Source organism: Lemur catta, chromosome 12 (genome assembly GCF_020740605.2).
Source record: "Lemur catta isolate mLemCat1 chromosome 12, mLemCat1.pri, whole genome shotgun sequence".
NCBI classification, from domain to species: domain Eukaryota; kingdom Metazoa; phylum Chordata; class Mammalia; order Primates; family Lemuridae; genus Lemur; species Lemur catta.
Genome location: NC_059139.1, coordinates 60,392,834 through 60,411,440, shown reverse-complemented (window position 1 = coordinate 60,411,440; position 18,607 = coordinate 60,392,834). Strand labels below are relative to the sequence as shown.

The following is an 18,607-nucleotide window of genomic DNA, read 5'->3' as shown; positions in this document are numbered from 1 at the left end:
TCCACTAATGCTATTTTTTCAAGTTCTGTTCAGTGTTCAATACAATTCACTTAAGCATTCTAAAAAACAGTGTGTAAATCATAATACAGCACAATAAATTTCACAAATTGAATTTGTACATATAACCAGCAACAATCAAGAAACAGAGAACTGCCTGCATTCTACAAGTGTTTCCCCCACATTCAGAAAAGCAGGATTTTTTATTTTATAAAATAATGTTAAAAAGTTCTCTCTCAATAAGAACATTAAATAGCATATTCTTACTATCTGGATCTGTAATTTCAGCCTTAATGTAGAAGTCATTATGCTTTTTAATCTTTTGCCTAAAAAAAGGTCTAAGCCCTTCTTACTCCTTATTAAAAAACTGCACAAACTTTTACTCACACGAATGTCAGCTCAAATATCACCTCCTCTAGGAAGACTTCCTTGATCTTCACAGAAAAATGAATTAAGTTCTCATCTATATTCACAGAGTAGTTTGCAAATAGTCCATGTTCGCACATCACACTGAATTGTAGTTACTTCTATGTATATCTACTTATCTAGACTGTGAGCACCTCATGGATAGAAAAGGCATTTAATTTCATCTTTTAACTTCTGTGCTTTATACTGTGCTTTAAATTGCATGCTAATGAATAATTCAATGGTCTTTACACTATTTCTTCCACCATAGACAACTGAACAATTTTTTAAAAGAGAATGTTCTACCAAATTGTATTCTATTACATTAAATGAAACATGATTATTATCCAGATGTTTTAAAGTGCATATCATCTTAGTACCATCCACATAAAAGAATTTATAATATACCATATTTTATTCAGATTAAATAAAATATATTAATTTTAATATACATGTAAATGAATAATATATTTAACATATATTAGTTGACAATAGGATGCTTTGTGATAAGAAGCTATTTTCTTATAAGTGGTAATATTATGATACTTTTCTGTAAAAAGAAGTTCACAAAGTATGCATTTTAGGCCTCATACTCTCATTTCCTTACAACACTCATTCTCCCCCACTACAAAACTAAACAAGCTTATTTCAACTAAGGTGAGATTAAACTTCACTCACACACTCAGTTCAAGGAAGAAGAAACATGAACATCTCATTATAAATCAGAAACGCCAGACCTCTCCTACCTGTGTACCTAAGCTGGCTGCCATCATGTGAGTCAGAAGTTTAGCTGCAAACATGGAGTACCTGGCACAGAAGATGTGGGAAAGTACAGCCAAGCAAAGACCTGTAAGAATAAAAAGGTCCATATATGGTTTTATAATCCATGAAGAGACAAACAGTACTGTAGCGAAAATCTTTGGACAGTTAAGTACACAAAGCCTGTTGCCTGTGTATGCACAATACTTCTGGAAATGATTACTTTGCAATTTTAATCTGCTACATTTTGCACAATATATAGAATCTTCATTCACACTTATCAATTAAGCCCAAAGGGTAACTTCAATTTTGAAATATCTATATGTTCACTTCTCTGCTAAAAAGATCACAAATTGAGCAGAATAATAATTTTATTAAGCAGTTGGTTTTCTATGTTTACATTAATCAAGTTTTACTGTTTAGGAGAGAATCAAATTCCAATTTAATTTTCTAAAAACAGGTGGCTTGGCAAAATAGAGATGCTAGAGAAGTGAAAAGGATTTTTCAGGCATAAAATTGTGAATGGTACTACCAAAATTCAGGTTTGGTAATTACCCCTTTTTATCTACTAAAAATAGTTATGCAATTACAACAGTGGTAATTATGAATTTTAGAGGCAACCTTATGCTACTGGGTGCCAAAACCAGGAACAAAATATGTTCTTTCCCCCACAGTGACTTTTAACCTAAATTTATAAATCCCTAAATGGTGTGAACAAAATTATTCTTATTATCTTTAAGTCTATTTGAATTCACCTATTTACACTACAAGGAGACGGTTAGACCCTCAGCACTAATCCAACAAATCTCTATCTTGCAAATTTTCTTTTGATGCTAGATTCTAAAGGCAGAATATATACATATTTCAAAAGTATTTTCTGCCTTTTAAAATTTAAATGTGCTGCATATGATAACTCATTTGCATTTTCAGTTAAGCCTTTTACTCCACTCTTATCCTCAGTAGGGCTATTTTGTCTAACAATTGGCATGTGTATACTGCTTTGCCATGTATTTGCACACATTACTTCATTTAATTATATCAATGCCTCCTTGACAAACAGGAGACACTGTACCCAATTAACATTTTGTTTTCTTCTGAAGCTATGGAACAAACTTAGAGTGTACCACATGCTGGCATAAATAAACTGGGCGTTGGCAAAATGCCCAGTGGGGTCTTATGACTCATTTTCTGTTCAGAAATGACTCTCCTAATTTGGGGGGAAAGTTTTTAATTATATTTTTACATTTTAATAAGGTAAACAAAGCTCCCCACAATAAGGGAGGTTTTGCATTAGTCAAGGGTTTCAGCTTAGAAATTTGGCCAAGAAATCTGGAGCAATCTGTTTTTAGGAAGGCTGCCATGGGGTGTTCTAGAACAGGTGTGCAGGTCCTGGGGCTGCCTCCAAAATCCACCCACATAGGTACACAGTGTATCTTTAGAAACTGCAGAGTTGTGCCTGATATTGCACCTTTACTTAGGTAGTCTTTACTATTGGAGCCGATGCTCAGAACTCAATTAATATATACTTTGAATCCCCTAGGATGATCAAAACCAGCTTAAATTCAAGGTTTAAGTTGAGTGTGTGAATATGTGTGCATGTGTATGTGCATGTGTGATATACTGACTTTAAAGCAGGCCCTTGCAAGTTGTTTTTCATTATAAGCCACATGATCACAAATGTGTGCTTTACTGTAAATTTATTGTGGTCGATTACAATGTGAGGTGAGGGGATTAGTGCTGAGCAAGGGAGAAATATACAAGCCAACTGTTTTTTCTTGTTCACAAGAAGAGCTTATTCATACCCTTTCCCTTTAACTTGGTAATGCCCCATTATACTCCTGTTTAATGGTATAAATTTGACCAGCTTAGAAATATTTAATTAAATACATTAAACCTCAATTAAAATGCCAGTATGACACCTGGTGGCAGCCCAAGATTCAAAGCTTGTGGCAGGAAAATGGCTAGATTCTATTAACCTGTAACTATAATGTGTCATGGTTATCTGGATGTATTTTTTTTATTTATGGGAGAAGAATGTTGCTAACAACCTCAAGCAGGCTAAGTCCTAGCCGAGGGAAACTCATCTGCTTTGGTCAGGATGTTGAATACCTAAGATTTAAAGAAATAAATACTTCAGTTACCAGGTTTCTCAAACACTGTATACTATTTATCTTTTATTTCTTTCTCTGAAATTAAATAGTTGTATTTAGCATATATGCTTTAAATTTACAAGTCAGTTTTTAAAAAAAAATTGTAGAAATTTTTTGGTCTAAATTTCTTAATATAAATATGCACAAAGCATAAAATGTTATAACTATAAATAAAATGATTTAAAAAAATAAAGCATAACAATTCCAGGTATTACCTCAAGGTGTACTCTAAATAGTGTTTTGAAACTTGACTTCTTGGCAGTTATATAGACAAAACAAGCAGCTAATTGAATAATTTTCCTTCACTTTTTTTTCTAGCACTATGTGGATTAAAGTTAGAAAAGTTCATTTAATTACTTCATTGATACAAATCACTTTTCCACATGATTCAAAAGGGAGGAGGAAGATAAGTAACCCTCAACAAAATGATAACATTGATAATGTTTGATGTGGATATGAAAAACTCTAAAGAACAGTTTAATTCTTTGTTGTTTTCACACTTGACTAATGAGCCTATCTACAATATTTGAATGTTTGCATGCATACAAACATATATAATGTTTGTATATGAATATGAATATCCAGTAAACATCTATGTTATTTGGCATCACTTAAGAATGAGGTATACTTTCCAAATAATTGAAGTTTACCCCTTCATAGGTCAAGTATTACTACATTTTCCCATGAAATTTTCTTTAAAATATTTATAAATTGTGTATCTATCACTTATCTATTTGCCTTCTCTACAGATAAATCCAAATAAGAGCAAATTATCATTATGTCATTATTAAATCAGCTATTAGCTTTGTAGCTTAGTTTGTTTTTCTATTTTCCCACCTAATGTTAGCTGTACTTGTCACTTTTTCTACTTTTTGTTGCTCTTCTCTCTTGATTCCCTTGTTCCTGAAACTCTCTCCTCAGCACAATGCCTTTTGGTTACTGCTCCTAATAAACCAAGGGCAGAAAAAGAAACTGGCCAACCCTGAAAAGATTTCTAGTATGAACAAAAAGTCAGTATGAAGCATCTTTGAGTGCACAAGTTCTGTGTATTAGGGGAAAAGATTTATTCTAGAGGGATGAGGTTGCCAGGAGACCAGCCTCCAGATAAACAGGGTGTTAAAGCTATTCAGTACAACAGCCACTGGTCACAGTGGCTATTTAAATTTAAATTTTCATTAATTAAAAGGAAATAGAATTAAAAATTCAGTTCTCAGTTGTATCAGCCATATTTCAAGGGCTGAAGAACCACCTGTGGCTAGAGGCTACCATACTGGACCATGCAAAACATTTCCATTATCACAGAAAGCTCTATTGGAGAGAGCTATGTTAAAATAATCTGAGAGAAAGCAAGAAAGAGTATGTCATATTTCAAAAGAATTTTTATTAAAAATAGCTAAAATGATATGATTTGGCACTGGAAGGTATGAATTTGACACACAGCCAAAAAATACATCTCATTATTGGAGGATATCAGATCAACACTGTACATTCATTTATTTATCCATTTAACAAATAGCTGTTAAAACTATGATATGTCTGTTTTGGGCAATGTTCAAAAAGATACATACTGCTCTCTCGTCTCTGTTTCTATCTGGCTGCTCTCCCACACAGACTAGTTTATGAAAGGTCACAGAACACAGTTCTGGTCAAAAAGATGTGAGGAGAAACATTCTGGGTGGCTTTCAGGAAAGTTCTCATTGTGCTTAAAACTGGACCCAAATAAGTGCTTTTCCTTGGCAAGCCTGGACATCATTAGTGCTATGCTTACAGCTGCTGCAGCCAACTCAAGACCATGTACGGACAAGACTGAGGGAAAAACAATCTTTGAGGATAAAATGAGAAGAGGCTGAGCTTCTGCTGACACCATTAAGGTGCTGAATTAATCAGCCTGGAAACTAAATCTGTTTGTTTAAGATATCTTTGAGTGGTCTTCTGTTACTTGCAGCCAATTTCTTCCTAAATAATACACCTCTATATACATATCTAGAGAAATCAACATCTTTGTGCCAAGTCGGAATTAAAACTAAGCTCTCTGACTTCATTATCATCTGCAGTTATCCCTTTACATGTTCTTTTTAAAGCTCTAAACACGTTTTTTTCCTATTCTTCTTAGGAAGAACTCCCCATTTGATAGAACGAAGCTGCTTTGATATATCCACTTCAACAATCATAATGGCTATCTTAAGACAACAATTACAGTGAATATGAACTTTGACATTTTTGGAAGAACTGGACACAAAATTTTAGAAAATATCTTATTTTTGAAAGTAATTTTGAAATGAGTGGTTAGCATCTGACAAAGTTAATTGTTTTTCTGGAAAACTATCAGAATCTCAGCTTGTGAAACGCAAAAGGTACAACTTGTATATTCTTCCAGTTTAATAAACACTGAACAAAAACTGATCATGCTTCAAAGGACTCTAGATTGTATTAATTTACTTAACCTGTAAGCCTTATGATTTAGCAATTTATAAACAATTATTTACGGTTACTTATTTTTAAACTGACAATATTTTGGCCTTTATACACTTAGCAATCTATAAAAAGTAAATAAAACTATTAGTCATTTAAAACGGAAAGCTTTAGTTTGATTAATGCATTAAAGGATTTCTCTACCATAAAAGAACAAAAAATAAGTGAAACAGATGTGGGTTCTGTGGCCCAGCTCTAACCTCAGCTTAAACCCACTCCAGAAAGAGGAGACTCACCTACAAGTGCCCATCACACATAATCTAATTCATTTATTGATGCTAAAACTAAAATGGAATATGGACAGTTATTGGGTCTCATTCAGATTACAAGACTCTAGGACTTGTATTCAGAGTCAAACTCAGGATAAATGCAATCCAATAGTCTATCTTTGATGTATAATATCAAAAGAGTTATAAGCAGAGTAGGCTTCTTTTACATCCTCCAAATAGTAATGTGTACCTCAAACCATGCTGAAAGTCCTTAATAATTATACTACAAAATTATGGCATTATCACCTAAAGTGATTTTAAGTTATATTTCTCCCAAGTCATCATTGGAGTGAGTTCTATAATGCCATATTCTGGTGCATACAGCAACGTTTTACCTGTCGTCTCTTTTTATCTTTTTAAGCTCAATGAATGACCTTAGTTTAATTTTATAGACTTGGGTAAACTGGTTTACAATTTTAAGCCAGAGGTATAAACGCTCTTCTTTTATATATATATATTTGTTGTTGTTGTTGTTTGTTTGTTTGTTTTGTTTTTTTGAGACAGAGTCTCACTTTGTTGCCCGGGCTAGAGTGAGTGCCATGGCGTCAGCCTAGCTCACAGCAACTTTAAACTCCTGGGCTTAAGCGATCCTACTGCCTCAGCCTCCCGAGTAGCTGGGACTACAGGCATGCGCCATCATGCCCGGCTTATTTTTTCTATATATATTTTTAGTTGTCCAGATAATTTTTATTTCTATTTTTAGTAGAGACGGGATCTCGCTCTTGCTCAGGCTGGTCTCGAACTCCTGACCTCGAGCGATCCACCCGCCTCGGCCTCCCAGAGGGCTAGGATTACATCTTCTTTTATATTTTTAAGCTAAGAATTAGTAAACTTTTTTGGCCTCTATACCTACCTCACACACTTTGATAATTTTGGTTGCTCTGCTCTAGTATAGTAAACAGAACTGCAGACTAGAAAATTGATACAGATATATTGTGATCTACTCTAATAAAAAATTAAATTCCTGTCTAATTGTATATTATCACATTTTATGAAAAGAGCTAGGCAACTGCTCTCAAATTCAGAGGGATATTCTGTGTGACCTGATCTAAATTCTAGCACATGTATGGAGGATACATAAAACTCTCTTTTCTGGTTCCTGGGGTTCCATGAGAGGGATAAGCATTCATCTAGCTCTGAGGGACAGGCTGAAACTGAGGTACAAAGGTAGGACTTTATGTCTCCTTATCAACAGAACATGCAATTACATAACAGTGACATGGGCAGAGGGGGAAAAAACCATTATTAATTTCAAATATGACTCCAAGTCAAAAGTAATGCAAGCAGATACTGACATTTAGGTGTCAATTCTCAAATACATGAGCAAATCTATGTAGCCTTTTATAGAGTAAGTTACAAAAAAAGATATACAGGCATTTATTAATGATTCTCCCAGGGAACACTTTATAGTCCTGTTAGTTTTTTATAAAATCAGGATAACATTCTCTCTTTAGTTCTTAAAACTCTTTGTTTTTATATTCAGTATTTGGAACAAGCAAGGGATTTTCTGTGGGTCTCAGCAACACTCAAATTTATGTCCGTATGGAAACATACAAAATGACGTCTAGATTTTATTTCAATGTTGTACCTTTTGGCTTTATTTCATCATTCTGTGAAATTTATTTGCTCTTTAAATATATTAGAATTAAAGTAAAATAGCATGTCTGCATCTGATTTTGGAACTATATGAACCTAGAATATTCTATTAAGAAATGTCATCCCTTATGAAAGATAGATTACTAAGAATAAGTAATTTTTAACTGTTGCTATTGAATCTAAGCTGGGTTCAGAATTAAGATATATTAAGAAATATTTATATCTGTATAAAATAAAGTTATATTGGAAAGATTTTAGCAACCAGAACAAAGAACAGTAATTAATTACTTGCTTCTATCTCCAGAAAAACTTCCTAACAGATAGGGGACTGTTTTCATACCAAATAAAAAAGATATACCTTCAATGATAATCATATTTACAGAGAAAACATCCTATTAAAGCAGAATATTAGAAATGTCTGAGTTGATATATCTACTACCCTGTTAGGTAGATACAATTTATAATCATATATTATGAATGGGGAAAATGAGATATCGAGAAACTAAGTAATTTGATCCAGGTCCCACAACTAGCTAGTGGCAGAACCAGGATTTGAACTCAGTAGTCTGGCTCCAGACCTTGTGTTTTTAACCATTACCCTATACCAAGTTCTCTGTATAACACCTTGTTCATAGAAATAGTTGTGGGGCTGTAAAAGGTGAATCGTGGCACAGAATGGGTAGAGATCGGGGATAGAAATATAGTTTAAGGAATTCTCAGATACTCAACCATATAATTAATACAGCAAATGAGAATAATTCTATAGTTAAGTTGTAGGTAAATAGTTTGACAGACATTAGTACAATTTAAGTTCCTATTATTGCCAAAGATGGAACCTACATGAGGAATGTGACAGATGATTTTTTTTAACACGGCGGTTGGCATATTTAAAACTCCTAAGTTGTAGAAAATACAAAATTCTTTGTATGTGTTATCTCACACAGTCCTGACATTCTAACTGCAGAACCTGTTCTCCAAACCACAGCACTGTAAACTTATAGCCTTTCCTTTCCTGTTACAGCTTCTATCATACACTGTACTACGTGTTCCTTATGGGCTAGAACCATGTCTTGTTCTTTACTGTCATCTCAGTACAGATTTGGCCCTCCATTAATATCTGTTGTATGAATTAATGATTAAGAGAATGGGAAAGTTTATTTTCTCCTAGTGCTGATGAATTACAGTATATTTACATCTTACATATACAAAAGGATTATGGAAAAACAGACTTTCATTCTCATAAATATTTAAAGTTATTGACTCAAAAATACTGTCACTGACCTGAGATACACATAAATCCAGAAGAGAAAAACGCTTCATTGTATGAAGACAAGTTGTCAGTCTGGGCATAGACAGCATACACGGACATGTGTGAACAGGCACATTCCACATAGTCTGAAGTGTCCTCGACCACTTTGCAAAACTGACTGTCAGACAACCAGCTAGGACAAAAACACAGTAGTCACTATCCCTCTTTCATAGATACTTACGGTGTTGAGATGACTTTTGAAGAAAAAGAATAACTTGATGAACTTAAGGGGTCTTTACTCAAGACTTAAGTAGACCACATTTTCAAGAAGAAATACAGAAGGGAACATGTTGTCCAGGCCATGGTATAACAGATTCCACAAGACATCTTAAGAAGCAGTCTAAATACCAACCAAACCTGCCAAAGCATCCCCAGTACTAAAGAAGCTGGTCCTCTCAACAGAGCAGCACCTAAAGTCCCTACCTAACCTAAAAGGTTTCACCCAAGGTTTTCAATGGAAGGCACACTTCTCTAGCATTCAAAACTCCCAAAAGATCAACATAGCCATGATATATGTAGTGTTCACTCTTCACTTTTTTTCCTAAGTCCTTGTGTTTTGAACCATGGAACTTACTTGTTTGCTTTTCTGAGATTCCCTCCTCATCTTTTTTCTACTTTGGAGTCACTTATATATATGTTTTCCAAGATTATTTCAAGTGTTTCCATCTATAAAGTCTGGCTAATTTAGCACCAAAACTTTGTCATGATTTTAGCAAATGCAGTGTCACATGCCAAGCCTTCTGAGTATTCCTCAGTGACAACTGGTTGTGCCTCTTCTCATTTAGTGCCTCTTGATTTCTTTACTTTTCTGAGGACATTAAAACTTCCTAACCCAAAATGCATATTCAAGCTTGAAACATTGATTATTAATTATACCTTGAGGATTACAGAGTATCTATGTATTAGGTTTAAGATTTGTCATTAGGCATTAGGAATTCAATTGAATTTTTTTTCACAGAGAAAGAGACTAATCAGAATTTTAGTGTTTTGGATGACAGCTGATTACCCAACTAAGCTATTAAACCTATTTCAAATTTTAGCTTATGCAGCTGAAAGTCAGTAATAAATGACTATCATGGACCCTAGACCCTCTCAGCCAGCACAGCCTGACCCTGCAGCATTGATTGAGCTCTGAGTGACAGCAGCTGCCCAGAAACTTGAGGTCTTAGGCTGAGGAGCTTCAAAGAAATAATCACTCTCTTCCTCTCATTCCCATGCGTGGCTTTAGTCCCAAAATGTACTCCAAGTCATTTGTGAACCAGAATTAAAAATCTCTGTTGATCTCTTTAAACACAAAGCATCAGCTCCAGACCACAAACCTAGATGGAAGGGGAAAAAAGGAGGAATTTCCTTTCCTACCCCACAGATTAAGTGACAACCTCAGGAAGGTTATTTGAATTGAGCAGAACTCATGCTACATCCCACGAAAGTCTTAATAATAAAGATGTAAATAATGTGCTACACACATATTTAAACTGTCGGTGCATTTGCCATCTGTGAAACGCTGGACCATTTTCTATGCTGCTTCATCTTATTCATTGCAGAGGTTATTCTCCAGACTAACATCTCACCTGAGGCCACCAGTGATGCTCAGTATAAACCAGCAGGCTCAGTGATACTGGAATGGGGAAGGACCAAATTCTGACTTTAAAAATTAGTATGTACCTTGAAGCAGCCTGATTCCAAAGGAGACACAGAGATGTCTGAGGAACAATTCTAGACTCGGTAGAATAAATCCTGTAGCGAACCTCATTGTTGTTAGTCAGGAGTTGTGAACTCTGACCTTTCACACTCAAAGATAATACCTATAAGGTCAAAAGGAACAGAAAATTCAATGACATTTTCCAATAGTATAATAGCTGAGTCTCCCATTCTGAATTTGACTTCATTTTTCTGGTAACTGTAGCCACTTGTTTTCTCCCACTGTTAGTTGTGAGCTTACTTATGAATGCAGGGCGTCTGATTGGTTTTCCATTGTGCACTTTCTACCTCCATGTTAGCCACTCAGCAGTCTTCAGCTGATAACTCACTTTAACTATACTTGGCTGACTTCCTCAGGAGTTGAGCATATAATAAGACACTGTATTAGTGAAAGCTATGTTTTTTCACTTTCCCCACATTTATATATATTTTACTCAATAAAACATGAAGAAAATATTTCCAACTCCTTTTGAAACTAAATTCTCTATAAATAGCTCATAAAGATGGAACCCATTTCATATTAGTTCACCATGTGTAGCACTTACCAAAAATCTGATCAAGCAAATGCACTGAGTGTGTCTGCTAAAGAAAAAATCAGATTCCAACCACAAATTTTTAAATGGTAGATTACCTTATTTTTCAGTGCAGGAAGATTGTTTCCAGTTATAAACCACTGCTGGCTGCTATACTCTGTGAACTGGACTAATTTACATGTACTTTTCTCAGCCATTATTTCTGCATCTGGGACATCCAATAATCTCTCTGGAACTCGAATATAATCTCCTTCCTTTCCTTCAAACTTGTGCCCGTTGATTTGCTGAGGATACCAGTGAAGAGCCAGTATTGACAAATATGGGCAACTGTCAAGGATGGTTTTGCTTCTGCAACAGAAAAGCAGAGGGTCTGCTAAAATGGCATGTGTTTGCACACGTTTATCCATGTATATTTGTTAAAATGCATTATACTGGGACTTCATTCTTTATGTACAACAATGACTCTACCAACACAGAAGCAGTAAATAAAATGTGCCTTCAGTTCCTTTATGGTTAACTGTCAGGATTTTTTGCATAGAACTTTCTGCATCTTCTTGCCTAATCCTCCTTGTAGCATAAAACATGGGCTTTTGAAAGCTGTTTTATGGATCTCAACATACAATCTATAGCTATAAGATGTACTTTTCTGTGTTAGTCACATATGCATTGGAGGAACAGGTTGAGGAAAGGGTGTCCTCACTGAACTGAAACCTTGTGTTTTACTTAATAACACTGTAAGCCTATGTATCCAGAGCCGTGTTTTCATCCAGAGTTACCTTACGTCTTTCTAACCCATCAGAGCACTGCTAACCATTTAATGTAACAAAAACAGCCCTGAATAGTGATCTTTATTCATTTAACAATTCTGTTTTGAAGCTCTCCTAGGCATAATAAGTCCCTGTGCTCAGTGAAATTGCTTCCAAACTTAACTGTGTGTGTGTTGAAATCACTTGGAAGCCGTTTTAAAGTATGTATTTCTAGATCATACCCCAGACTGACTAAATCAGATTCCTTACCCAGGGAGGGGGCTGGAGGTCCTAGGAATTTATATTTGTAACCAGTCTCCCAGAGAATCTGATGCAACCTTTTTATGGACTCATCATGTTTGCAAACGATGAGGCCAGACATAGATAAATTGGATCTGAAACCTGCCTGGAAAAGTGTAGAGAATATTAAATTACCAGGATAAGGTGTATGCACTAAATGTTAAAAGTTATATGGGCCACAATAGATGTAGAGTATATATAATTAGATCATGGATCTAAATGATGCCTTGTCAAGAGCCCCCAACCTAGGAAATGGAGTAGAGAATTTTAATTTGAGCAAGGAAAAGAAAGGGTAATGGCCAACTTTTTCCTCTATCTATATGTCCTAAAAAATATATCTTCTGTAACTTTAACTACCACATTTGAATTGATGCCTTCAAAGATCTATTTTTAATCTATCCACTCCCCCAGGGCTCAAGGTCCCTGTGTTCAAGCCTCCTGTTGAATCATTTCAATTTATATTGGCCGCACACATCTCCGTAACAGCTTGTCAAAACTCATCTTTTAATCTCCCCCTTCCCGCCAGACTCCCAGGTCTTCACTAAAAGCTGCCACTGCAGAGCTCCTGGCCAGGCAAAATCTGCTGACACCAGTGACCCTCGGCCACATGGCTCCACACCCCTTTTCCATCCTGCCACCCGGAATCTACTGAGATTCAGTCCATTCAGTGCCATCACAGACTCCGCTGTCTTGGCAAACTGAGACCAATACCACATGCACAGTGACTCTACCCATCCTTGACATGAGTGTGCCAAGTTCCTGGTCCTTCTTTCTTGCTGATAACCACACTTTCCTTGACACCTTAACCTCCTATATGTATGTCCTTCAAATGCACTCACCGGGATCAATCCCACAATCTGCTTTCCATCTAGTCTGAAGTGAGGGGAGAGAAAACCCCCACATTAACATATAGACCGGCACCACAACAAATCCACAGTGACCAACCTCAGTTGGACCCTCAATGACACTTGGCATTGTTTTTGCTTGACTTCCAAGCGACTTTTCTAGATTCCATCATTCTCCTCAGTATCCTTGCTCAATTCTCAGACACTTCACTTTTAGCAGATGTCCTTGGTACTGCTTAAGACAATGTATAAATAATGCATATCAGAATGCTCAACATCTTTAGAGTTTCCTCAGTAGACAAACTAGTCTTGATCTCGTTCTTATTTTCTATGTTCAATTTGTCACTGCCATGTTAATTCTACCACCTAATTATCTTCAAGGTGCCAGCCTTCTATGTCTCTGCCTCAGTTTCAGCCTTCATCTTCTCTTACCCGAGCAATTATCCCCTATATAGTCTTCTTACTTCTTGCTTTACTCTATTCTTTGAACTTTCATACTTTCCTCAATGTCTCTAAAATCCTAAGTCTGATTCTTTCCCAAACACACATATACACACACCGTACCTAGTTTACTCTATGTTCAACCTTTGAAAAACTGATCATCTCCCCAAACACATCATGCTTTTTCTTGCCTGATTGCCATCATACATGCTTTCCTTTTCCTGGACAACTCAAAGGTAAATGACAACCATTTAAAGGAAGCACAAGACAGAAAACATACTGATTCATTTATTCATTCTATCCATGCATTATAGTGTAACTACTGAGAATCTACCATGTACCAGACACTGTTCCAGGCCCTGGGAACACATTAGGAAACAAGACAGAAAAGGCCTCTCTTTTTGTGCATCTTATACACTCTTGAGTTTTCACTGGGCCTTTGAGGGCACAGATATGGGACTCAACACACACAGTGGGGTAGATCGTTCACCTCTAAGACAACCTTGATACACTGGCAATCTTGCAGAAATATGGGGAAAACAAATGAAAAAGAATGGGATTATGGGAAATGCAGTGCTATCAAACAACATAGTTGAACACAGTTCAAGAGAGAAAAATAACAACAGGTATTAAATACACACACACACACACACACACACACTGTGGCTTCAGTGCAAAACTTACTTGAAGTAAAGAAATGACTCATTTCAAAAGTTTCAGAAAACGACATTAGAGACATTTATAAAAGGCATTCAGGAGCTGAACTGCTAATTATTGGTCTCAGATGGACATTAGAAGCCGTGGTGAGGATCAGAGAAGGGGCCTCCTGAAAGGGGGTTCCTGCGAGGCTCTTCTGATGCTTTGCTGATTTTCCACACTAAGAAAACTTCAATTCCCAGGACTCACTTATCAGGGTTAAAGGAAGAGTACGGTGTAAGGAGATGTTGATTCTGTACCTTAACCTCAAGTCACACCCTAGCACTGAGCTGGGCTGAAAGTCTGGGGCACTTTGGAGCCACAGGGCTGGAGGGGGAGGTTTTGAGACAAAGCAGGCGGTCACAATCTATTCTGACCACACAGTGTGGTGGCCAGCAGGGGCTATGGAGTCAAGTAGGCCTGGATTGAGGCCAGCCAGGCCTCACCGTGCACTGTGTGATCCTTGGCTAGCTGTGTAAGGCTCCTAGCCTCAGTTTCTACATCTGTAACAGAAATACTAACAGCCCTAACTCTAACCTTGAATAGCTACTTAAAATGGTCTTTTGTAAGGACAAAATAATATGTACAACTTTTAGCAAGGATTAGGTTGAATCATATGAAATTTTCAATGTTATACTGTTTTTACCTAGAAAAAAGGCAATTCATGTTATTCAATTTAATACAACGTTAGGACTACAGCAGAGGTATAGTTAATTTCATTTATATTATTATTATTATTATTTTATCCCTTGTTCTCTCTTGTTACCCCTCTAGATCTCTTTAAACTTCACGTGTCTTGTGACCTAAGAACTAACATTAAAAGTTTCACACAGCTAACTGATTTTTTTTAATGAACCTGTCAGAGTTCATAAAAAGCCCCATATAAAGAGATGATTTAAATTATTATACAAGATTTTTTTAAATGTAATCTTTAAAATGTTCCTGAATTTCAGTGCTATTTTATGAATACTGATGACAGCATTCATGGAAAATAAATAATAAAACTTATAGTTTTATATAATAGTCTTAACTAGACATAACCCATTAAATAATAGTCATTGTTTTTATGATAACATACAGTATTTTGTGAGAATTGAAAGAGATCTCAATTTCAATGTTCCATTATCAGCCATTTTTATGTTAAATCAAATAGAAATAAAATATTTATAGATCTTTGTACTACCATGATCCAATTTACATTATGAATATAATTTATAATACCATAGCATCTAAAGCATGTTAACATATTATAAAATTAATTATATAATTAATAATGAGCCACATTTTATTTTTCCCTTTTCCTCTTGCTAGCTTTCCTCCATAAAACTCCAGCCATGAAACAAAGAATCTGAAGCTCAACAACATTCTGCAAACTGTCACCAAATGGATGAAAACCATCTTAACTCTAGGAGAAGCACAACTAACAGCACATCAAGACTCACCCAAAGATTGGAATCATCTTCGTTTTTTTTTTTCTATTTGGAATATATCGTCAACTCATTAAATAAATAAAAGAGGGAAGTAAGACTTTTAATATTTTACAACACTTCAAAATACCAGAAATGTATTGTTGACAGTGTAAATTTATTTTTCTTGATGTAGCCACTATGTTTTCTTCAAATAACTTCATTTGCCCAATAGGCACAATGCATTGAACATATAATTCTTAGTTACATCACCTATATATCCATTTGCATTACATATTGCTTTGTAAACAGCAGGAAAAAATACACAAAAGTTTCTGCTAATATATTAAAAGATACTTACTTTTCACCAGGAGAGCCACAGGCAACATCAGTCAGCAGAGAAAAGGCAAAATTCTCAGTCACTTCTGTAAAGTGACTGAATCCCCTAGTGTCCTTGCGTTTTGGGTTAATAAGAGCACAAAGAATCTCATAGAAAAGAGTTCGGCTTTCAACACTGAAAGCTTGATTTTTTCCTTTAGCAGTTATCTGGAAAAAATATCCAAGTATGAAAATATGTCTTCAAAATAAACTTCTTCAAATATATGTAATTTATATATAACATATGTTCTTTATTAATAGTTATTTACATTAATAAGATAAGGATGAACCTATTGAGAATTTAAGAAAAATAGATATCAAAATTACATTTCAAATACATCCATTTGCACTTTAAAAGGCATAAATAAGCATTTATAAAGAAAAGATATAATCACCAAAATATTGTCTATCTAATCATTATATAAAGCCCCAAATGGCTGCATGGATCACTCAGTTTTAACTATGATAATTAACATCATGAGTTAAAATCAATCCCACTTTTACATGTACCCCGGGGAGTCTTATTCATTTGATCAACAAATAAGGAAATAAATACCTCAAGAATATTTGTTTATAACAGAAGCAAGATTATTCTTAATTATCTGTTTTTCAGTGAATAGAAGCTACCATATATCACTAAATGTCTAAAGCACCAAACGAGAAAATCCTTTCCAAGAGTAGTTAAGAGCTCCCGGCACTCTTGTCTTTTACAGTAAGTGTGACCCTTCCTACTTTAAAAAACTGGGTTATTTGTTGTTTGAGAGACCAGGAAACAAAATAGGAGGAAAAATAGTCTTCATGATTTTTCCTTGCCAGAATGAAGGGGCCCACATCTTTACTGTCTGACTAAGCATGGGTGTGAAGCCATTGACTTATTAATCCCTTACATTCTAATATATTTGATAAGTCCCTATTACTTCTTCAAACTTTAACTCATCACTTTCTATACGATTCTTACAATGTGCCCCACTTGCCACCATACATTATCACTCTCTTTGTAACTTGCATGTCTCTTTATTAATGAACTTATGACAACCTTGAAATGGTTTGTCTGTTTCTCCCACTAAATGAGCTCATTGTATAAGTGGTTCATGTTCTCCATTTTTTTCATAATTTGGTAATCTAGCAGAGATCCAAGTTCATAGAAGAACTCAAAATCTGAATTAATAAGATTCACTATCTCAAAGAGAGTAAGGCAGAATGGAGAATAATACACAGGGAAAATATGGTAAAAGGTATAGAATACAAATTTAAGAATGCAAAAATTGCAAACTGAGGCAGAGAACAGCCCACTTGATACTGAAACAAGCAAACTGAATGTGATAAATGAAAAATAAACTCAAAAAAATCCCAGAACTCAGATAAAAAATAACAGACAGGTAGGACAAATCTTAGTACAAATTTCTAAGATATAAGCATATAAAAAAGCAGGTAGGAAAAAAATAACACAATTCCTTAATAAGTTAAAGAAATATTCATGTCTAAAAATGCAGAGATTGCTTTATATAGGGAAAGTTAGAAAAAGAGACAATATCACATGTGTCTGGGTGATTTTTTTAAAAAGATTATTTCAAGAATTTAAAAAATTATGCCAGAAACCTAGGGAAAAAATTACTAACAGAAAAACAAAACTTCAGTTTGACATCAGAGTTTTCTGAAAATGAAATGCCAGAAGCCAGCAGAGCAGCATGTGCAGAATTTTAAGAATTAATGGTTGTGATCCAAGAATTCTGGTGTTACCAAACTTTCATTCATATTCAAGGAAAATAGAAAGTTTCTCTCAGTAAAGTGCGCAAAAATGAAAGAAAAAGACCATTTCTATAACACTTAGTATGGGCACTTTGTAGTGTTCAGCAGTTTCCACTGACTTCTTTAATTTTCACACAATCTAGGAGAAAGGTCCTATTGTTATCTCTGTTTTGTTTCCAGTTAAGGAAACTGAGGCAGGAAGAGGATGACTAATTTGTCCTAGAGCACAAAATTGGTGACTGGCCAAGCCCAGGAGGTGCTCCTGACAGCCATCTCGCACTGAGTCGCAACATTCCCCACTTCCTTGTTCAAAAATAACAACACAGATTGACTCAGTTCACAGACAAGTCAGTCAAAACTATTGCAAGAATGAAATATAAAACCAGCCAGTAAAACATAGAGTTAAGTCTACATCCTTGTTAGTATGGTTATAAGATGAATCAAATATAAAAAATAATTCTTAAAATATGAGACATGTAATATTAAAAAGCATATAATAAAAAGAAATAGTCTGGCTCTAAAGGATCATTTACACAAACAACAACAAAAGAACCCCCCAAATTATCAAAATTGGCTTCCAAACAAGTAGAAGACCTGAATCAACCATGGGGAAAAAAATTAAAAGCTGTCAGTATAGAAAACCAAAACAGAGACCTTTGGAGGTGGGGGATAGTCTAGGAAACTTCCACAGACAAATCATTCCTGTGCTCTTTCAGTGTTGCAGAACACAGATTGAGAGGCAACACCTCCACCTGCTGACTCGTGTTTGACTAAACTTCAGTAACCAGGAACCCCAAAACCTGACAAAATTAAGAAGTAATGTATCAAATTCAGCAGGGTTTTAAAAGACTGCTA

General features: G+C 35.3%; 1 protein-coding gene across 1 annotated transcript in view; it reads right to left on the bottom strand.

The window, feature by feature from the left end:
* The window catches only part of ADGRV1 (adhesion G protein-coupled receptor V1), a 498,644-nt gene that overhangs the window by 261,174 nt on the left and 218,863 nt on the right, over window positions 1-18,607 (bottom strand). The window contains exons 79-83 of the mRNA XM_045565724.1: window positions 15,987-16,171; window positions 11,290-11,539; window positions 10,623-10,762; window positions 8,930-9,090; window positions 1,149-1,249 (exon numbers count right to left, since the gene is read on the bottom strand). Coding sequence (XP_045421680.1) covers window positions 1,149-1,249; window positions 8,930-9,090; window positions 10,623-10,762; window positions 11,290-11,539; window positions 15,987-16,171 — 837 coding nt within the window. The remainder of the gene's footprint in view (window positions 1-1,148; window positions 1,250-8,929; window positions 9,091-10,622; window positions 10,763-11,289; window positions 11,540-15,986; window positions 16,172-18,607) is intronic.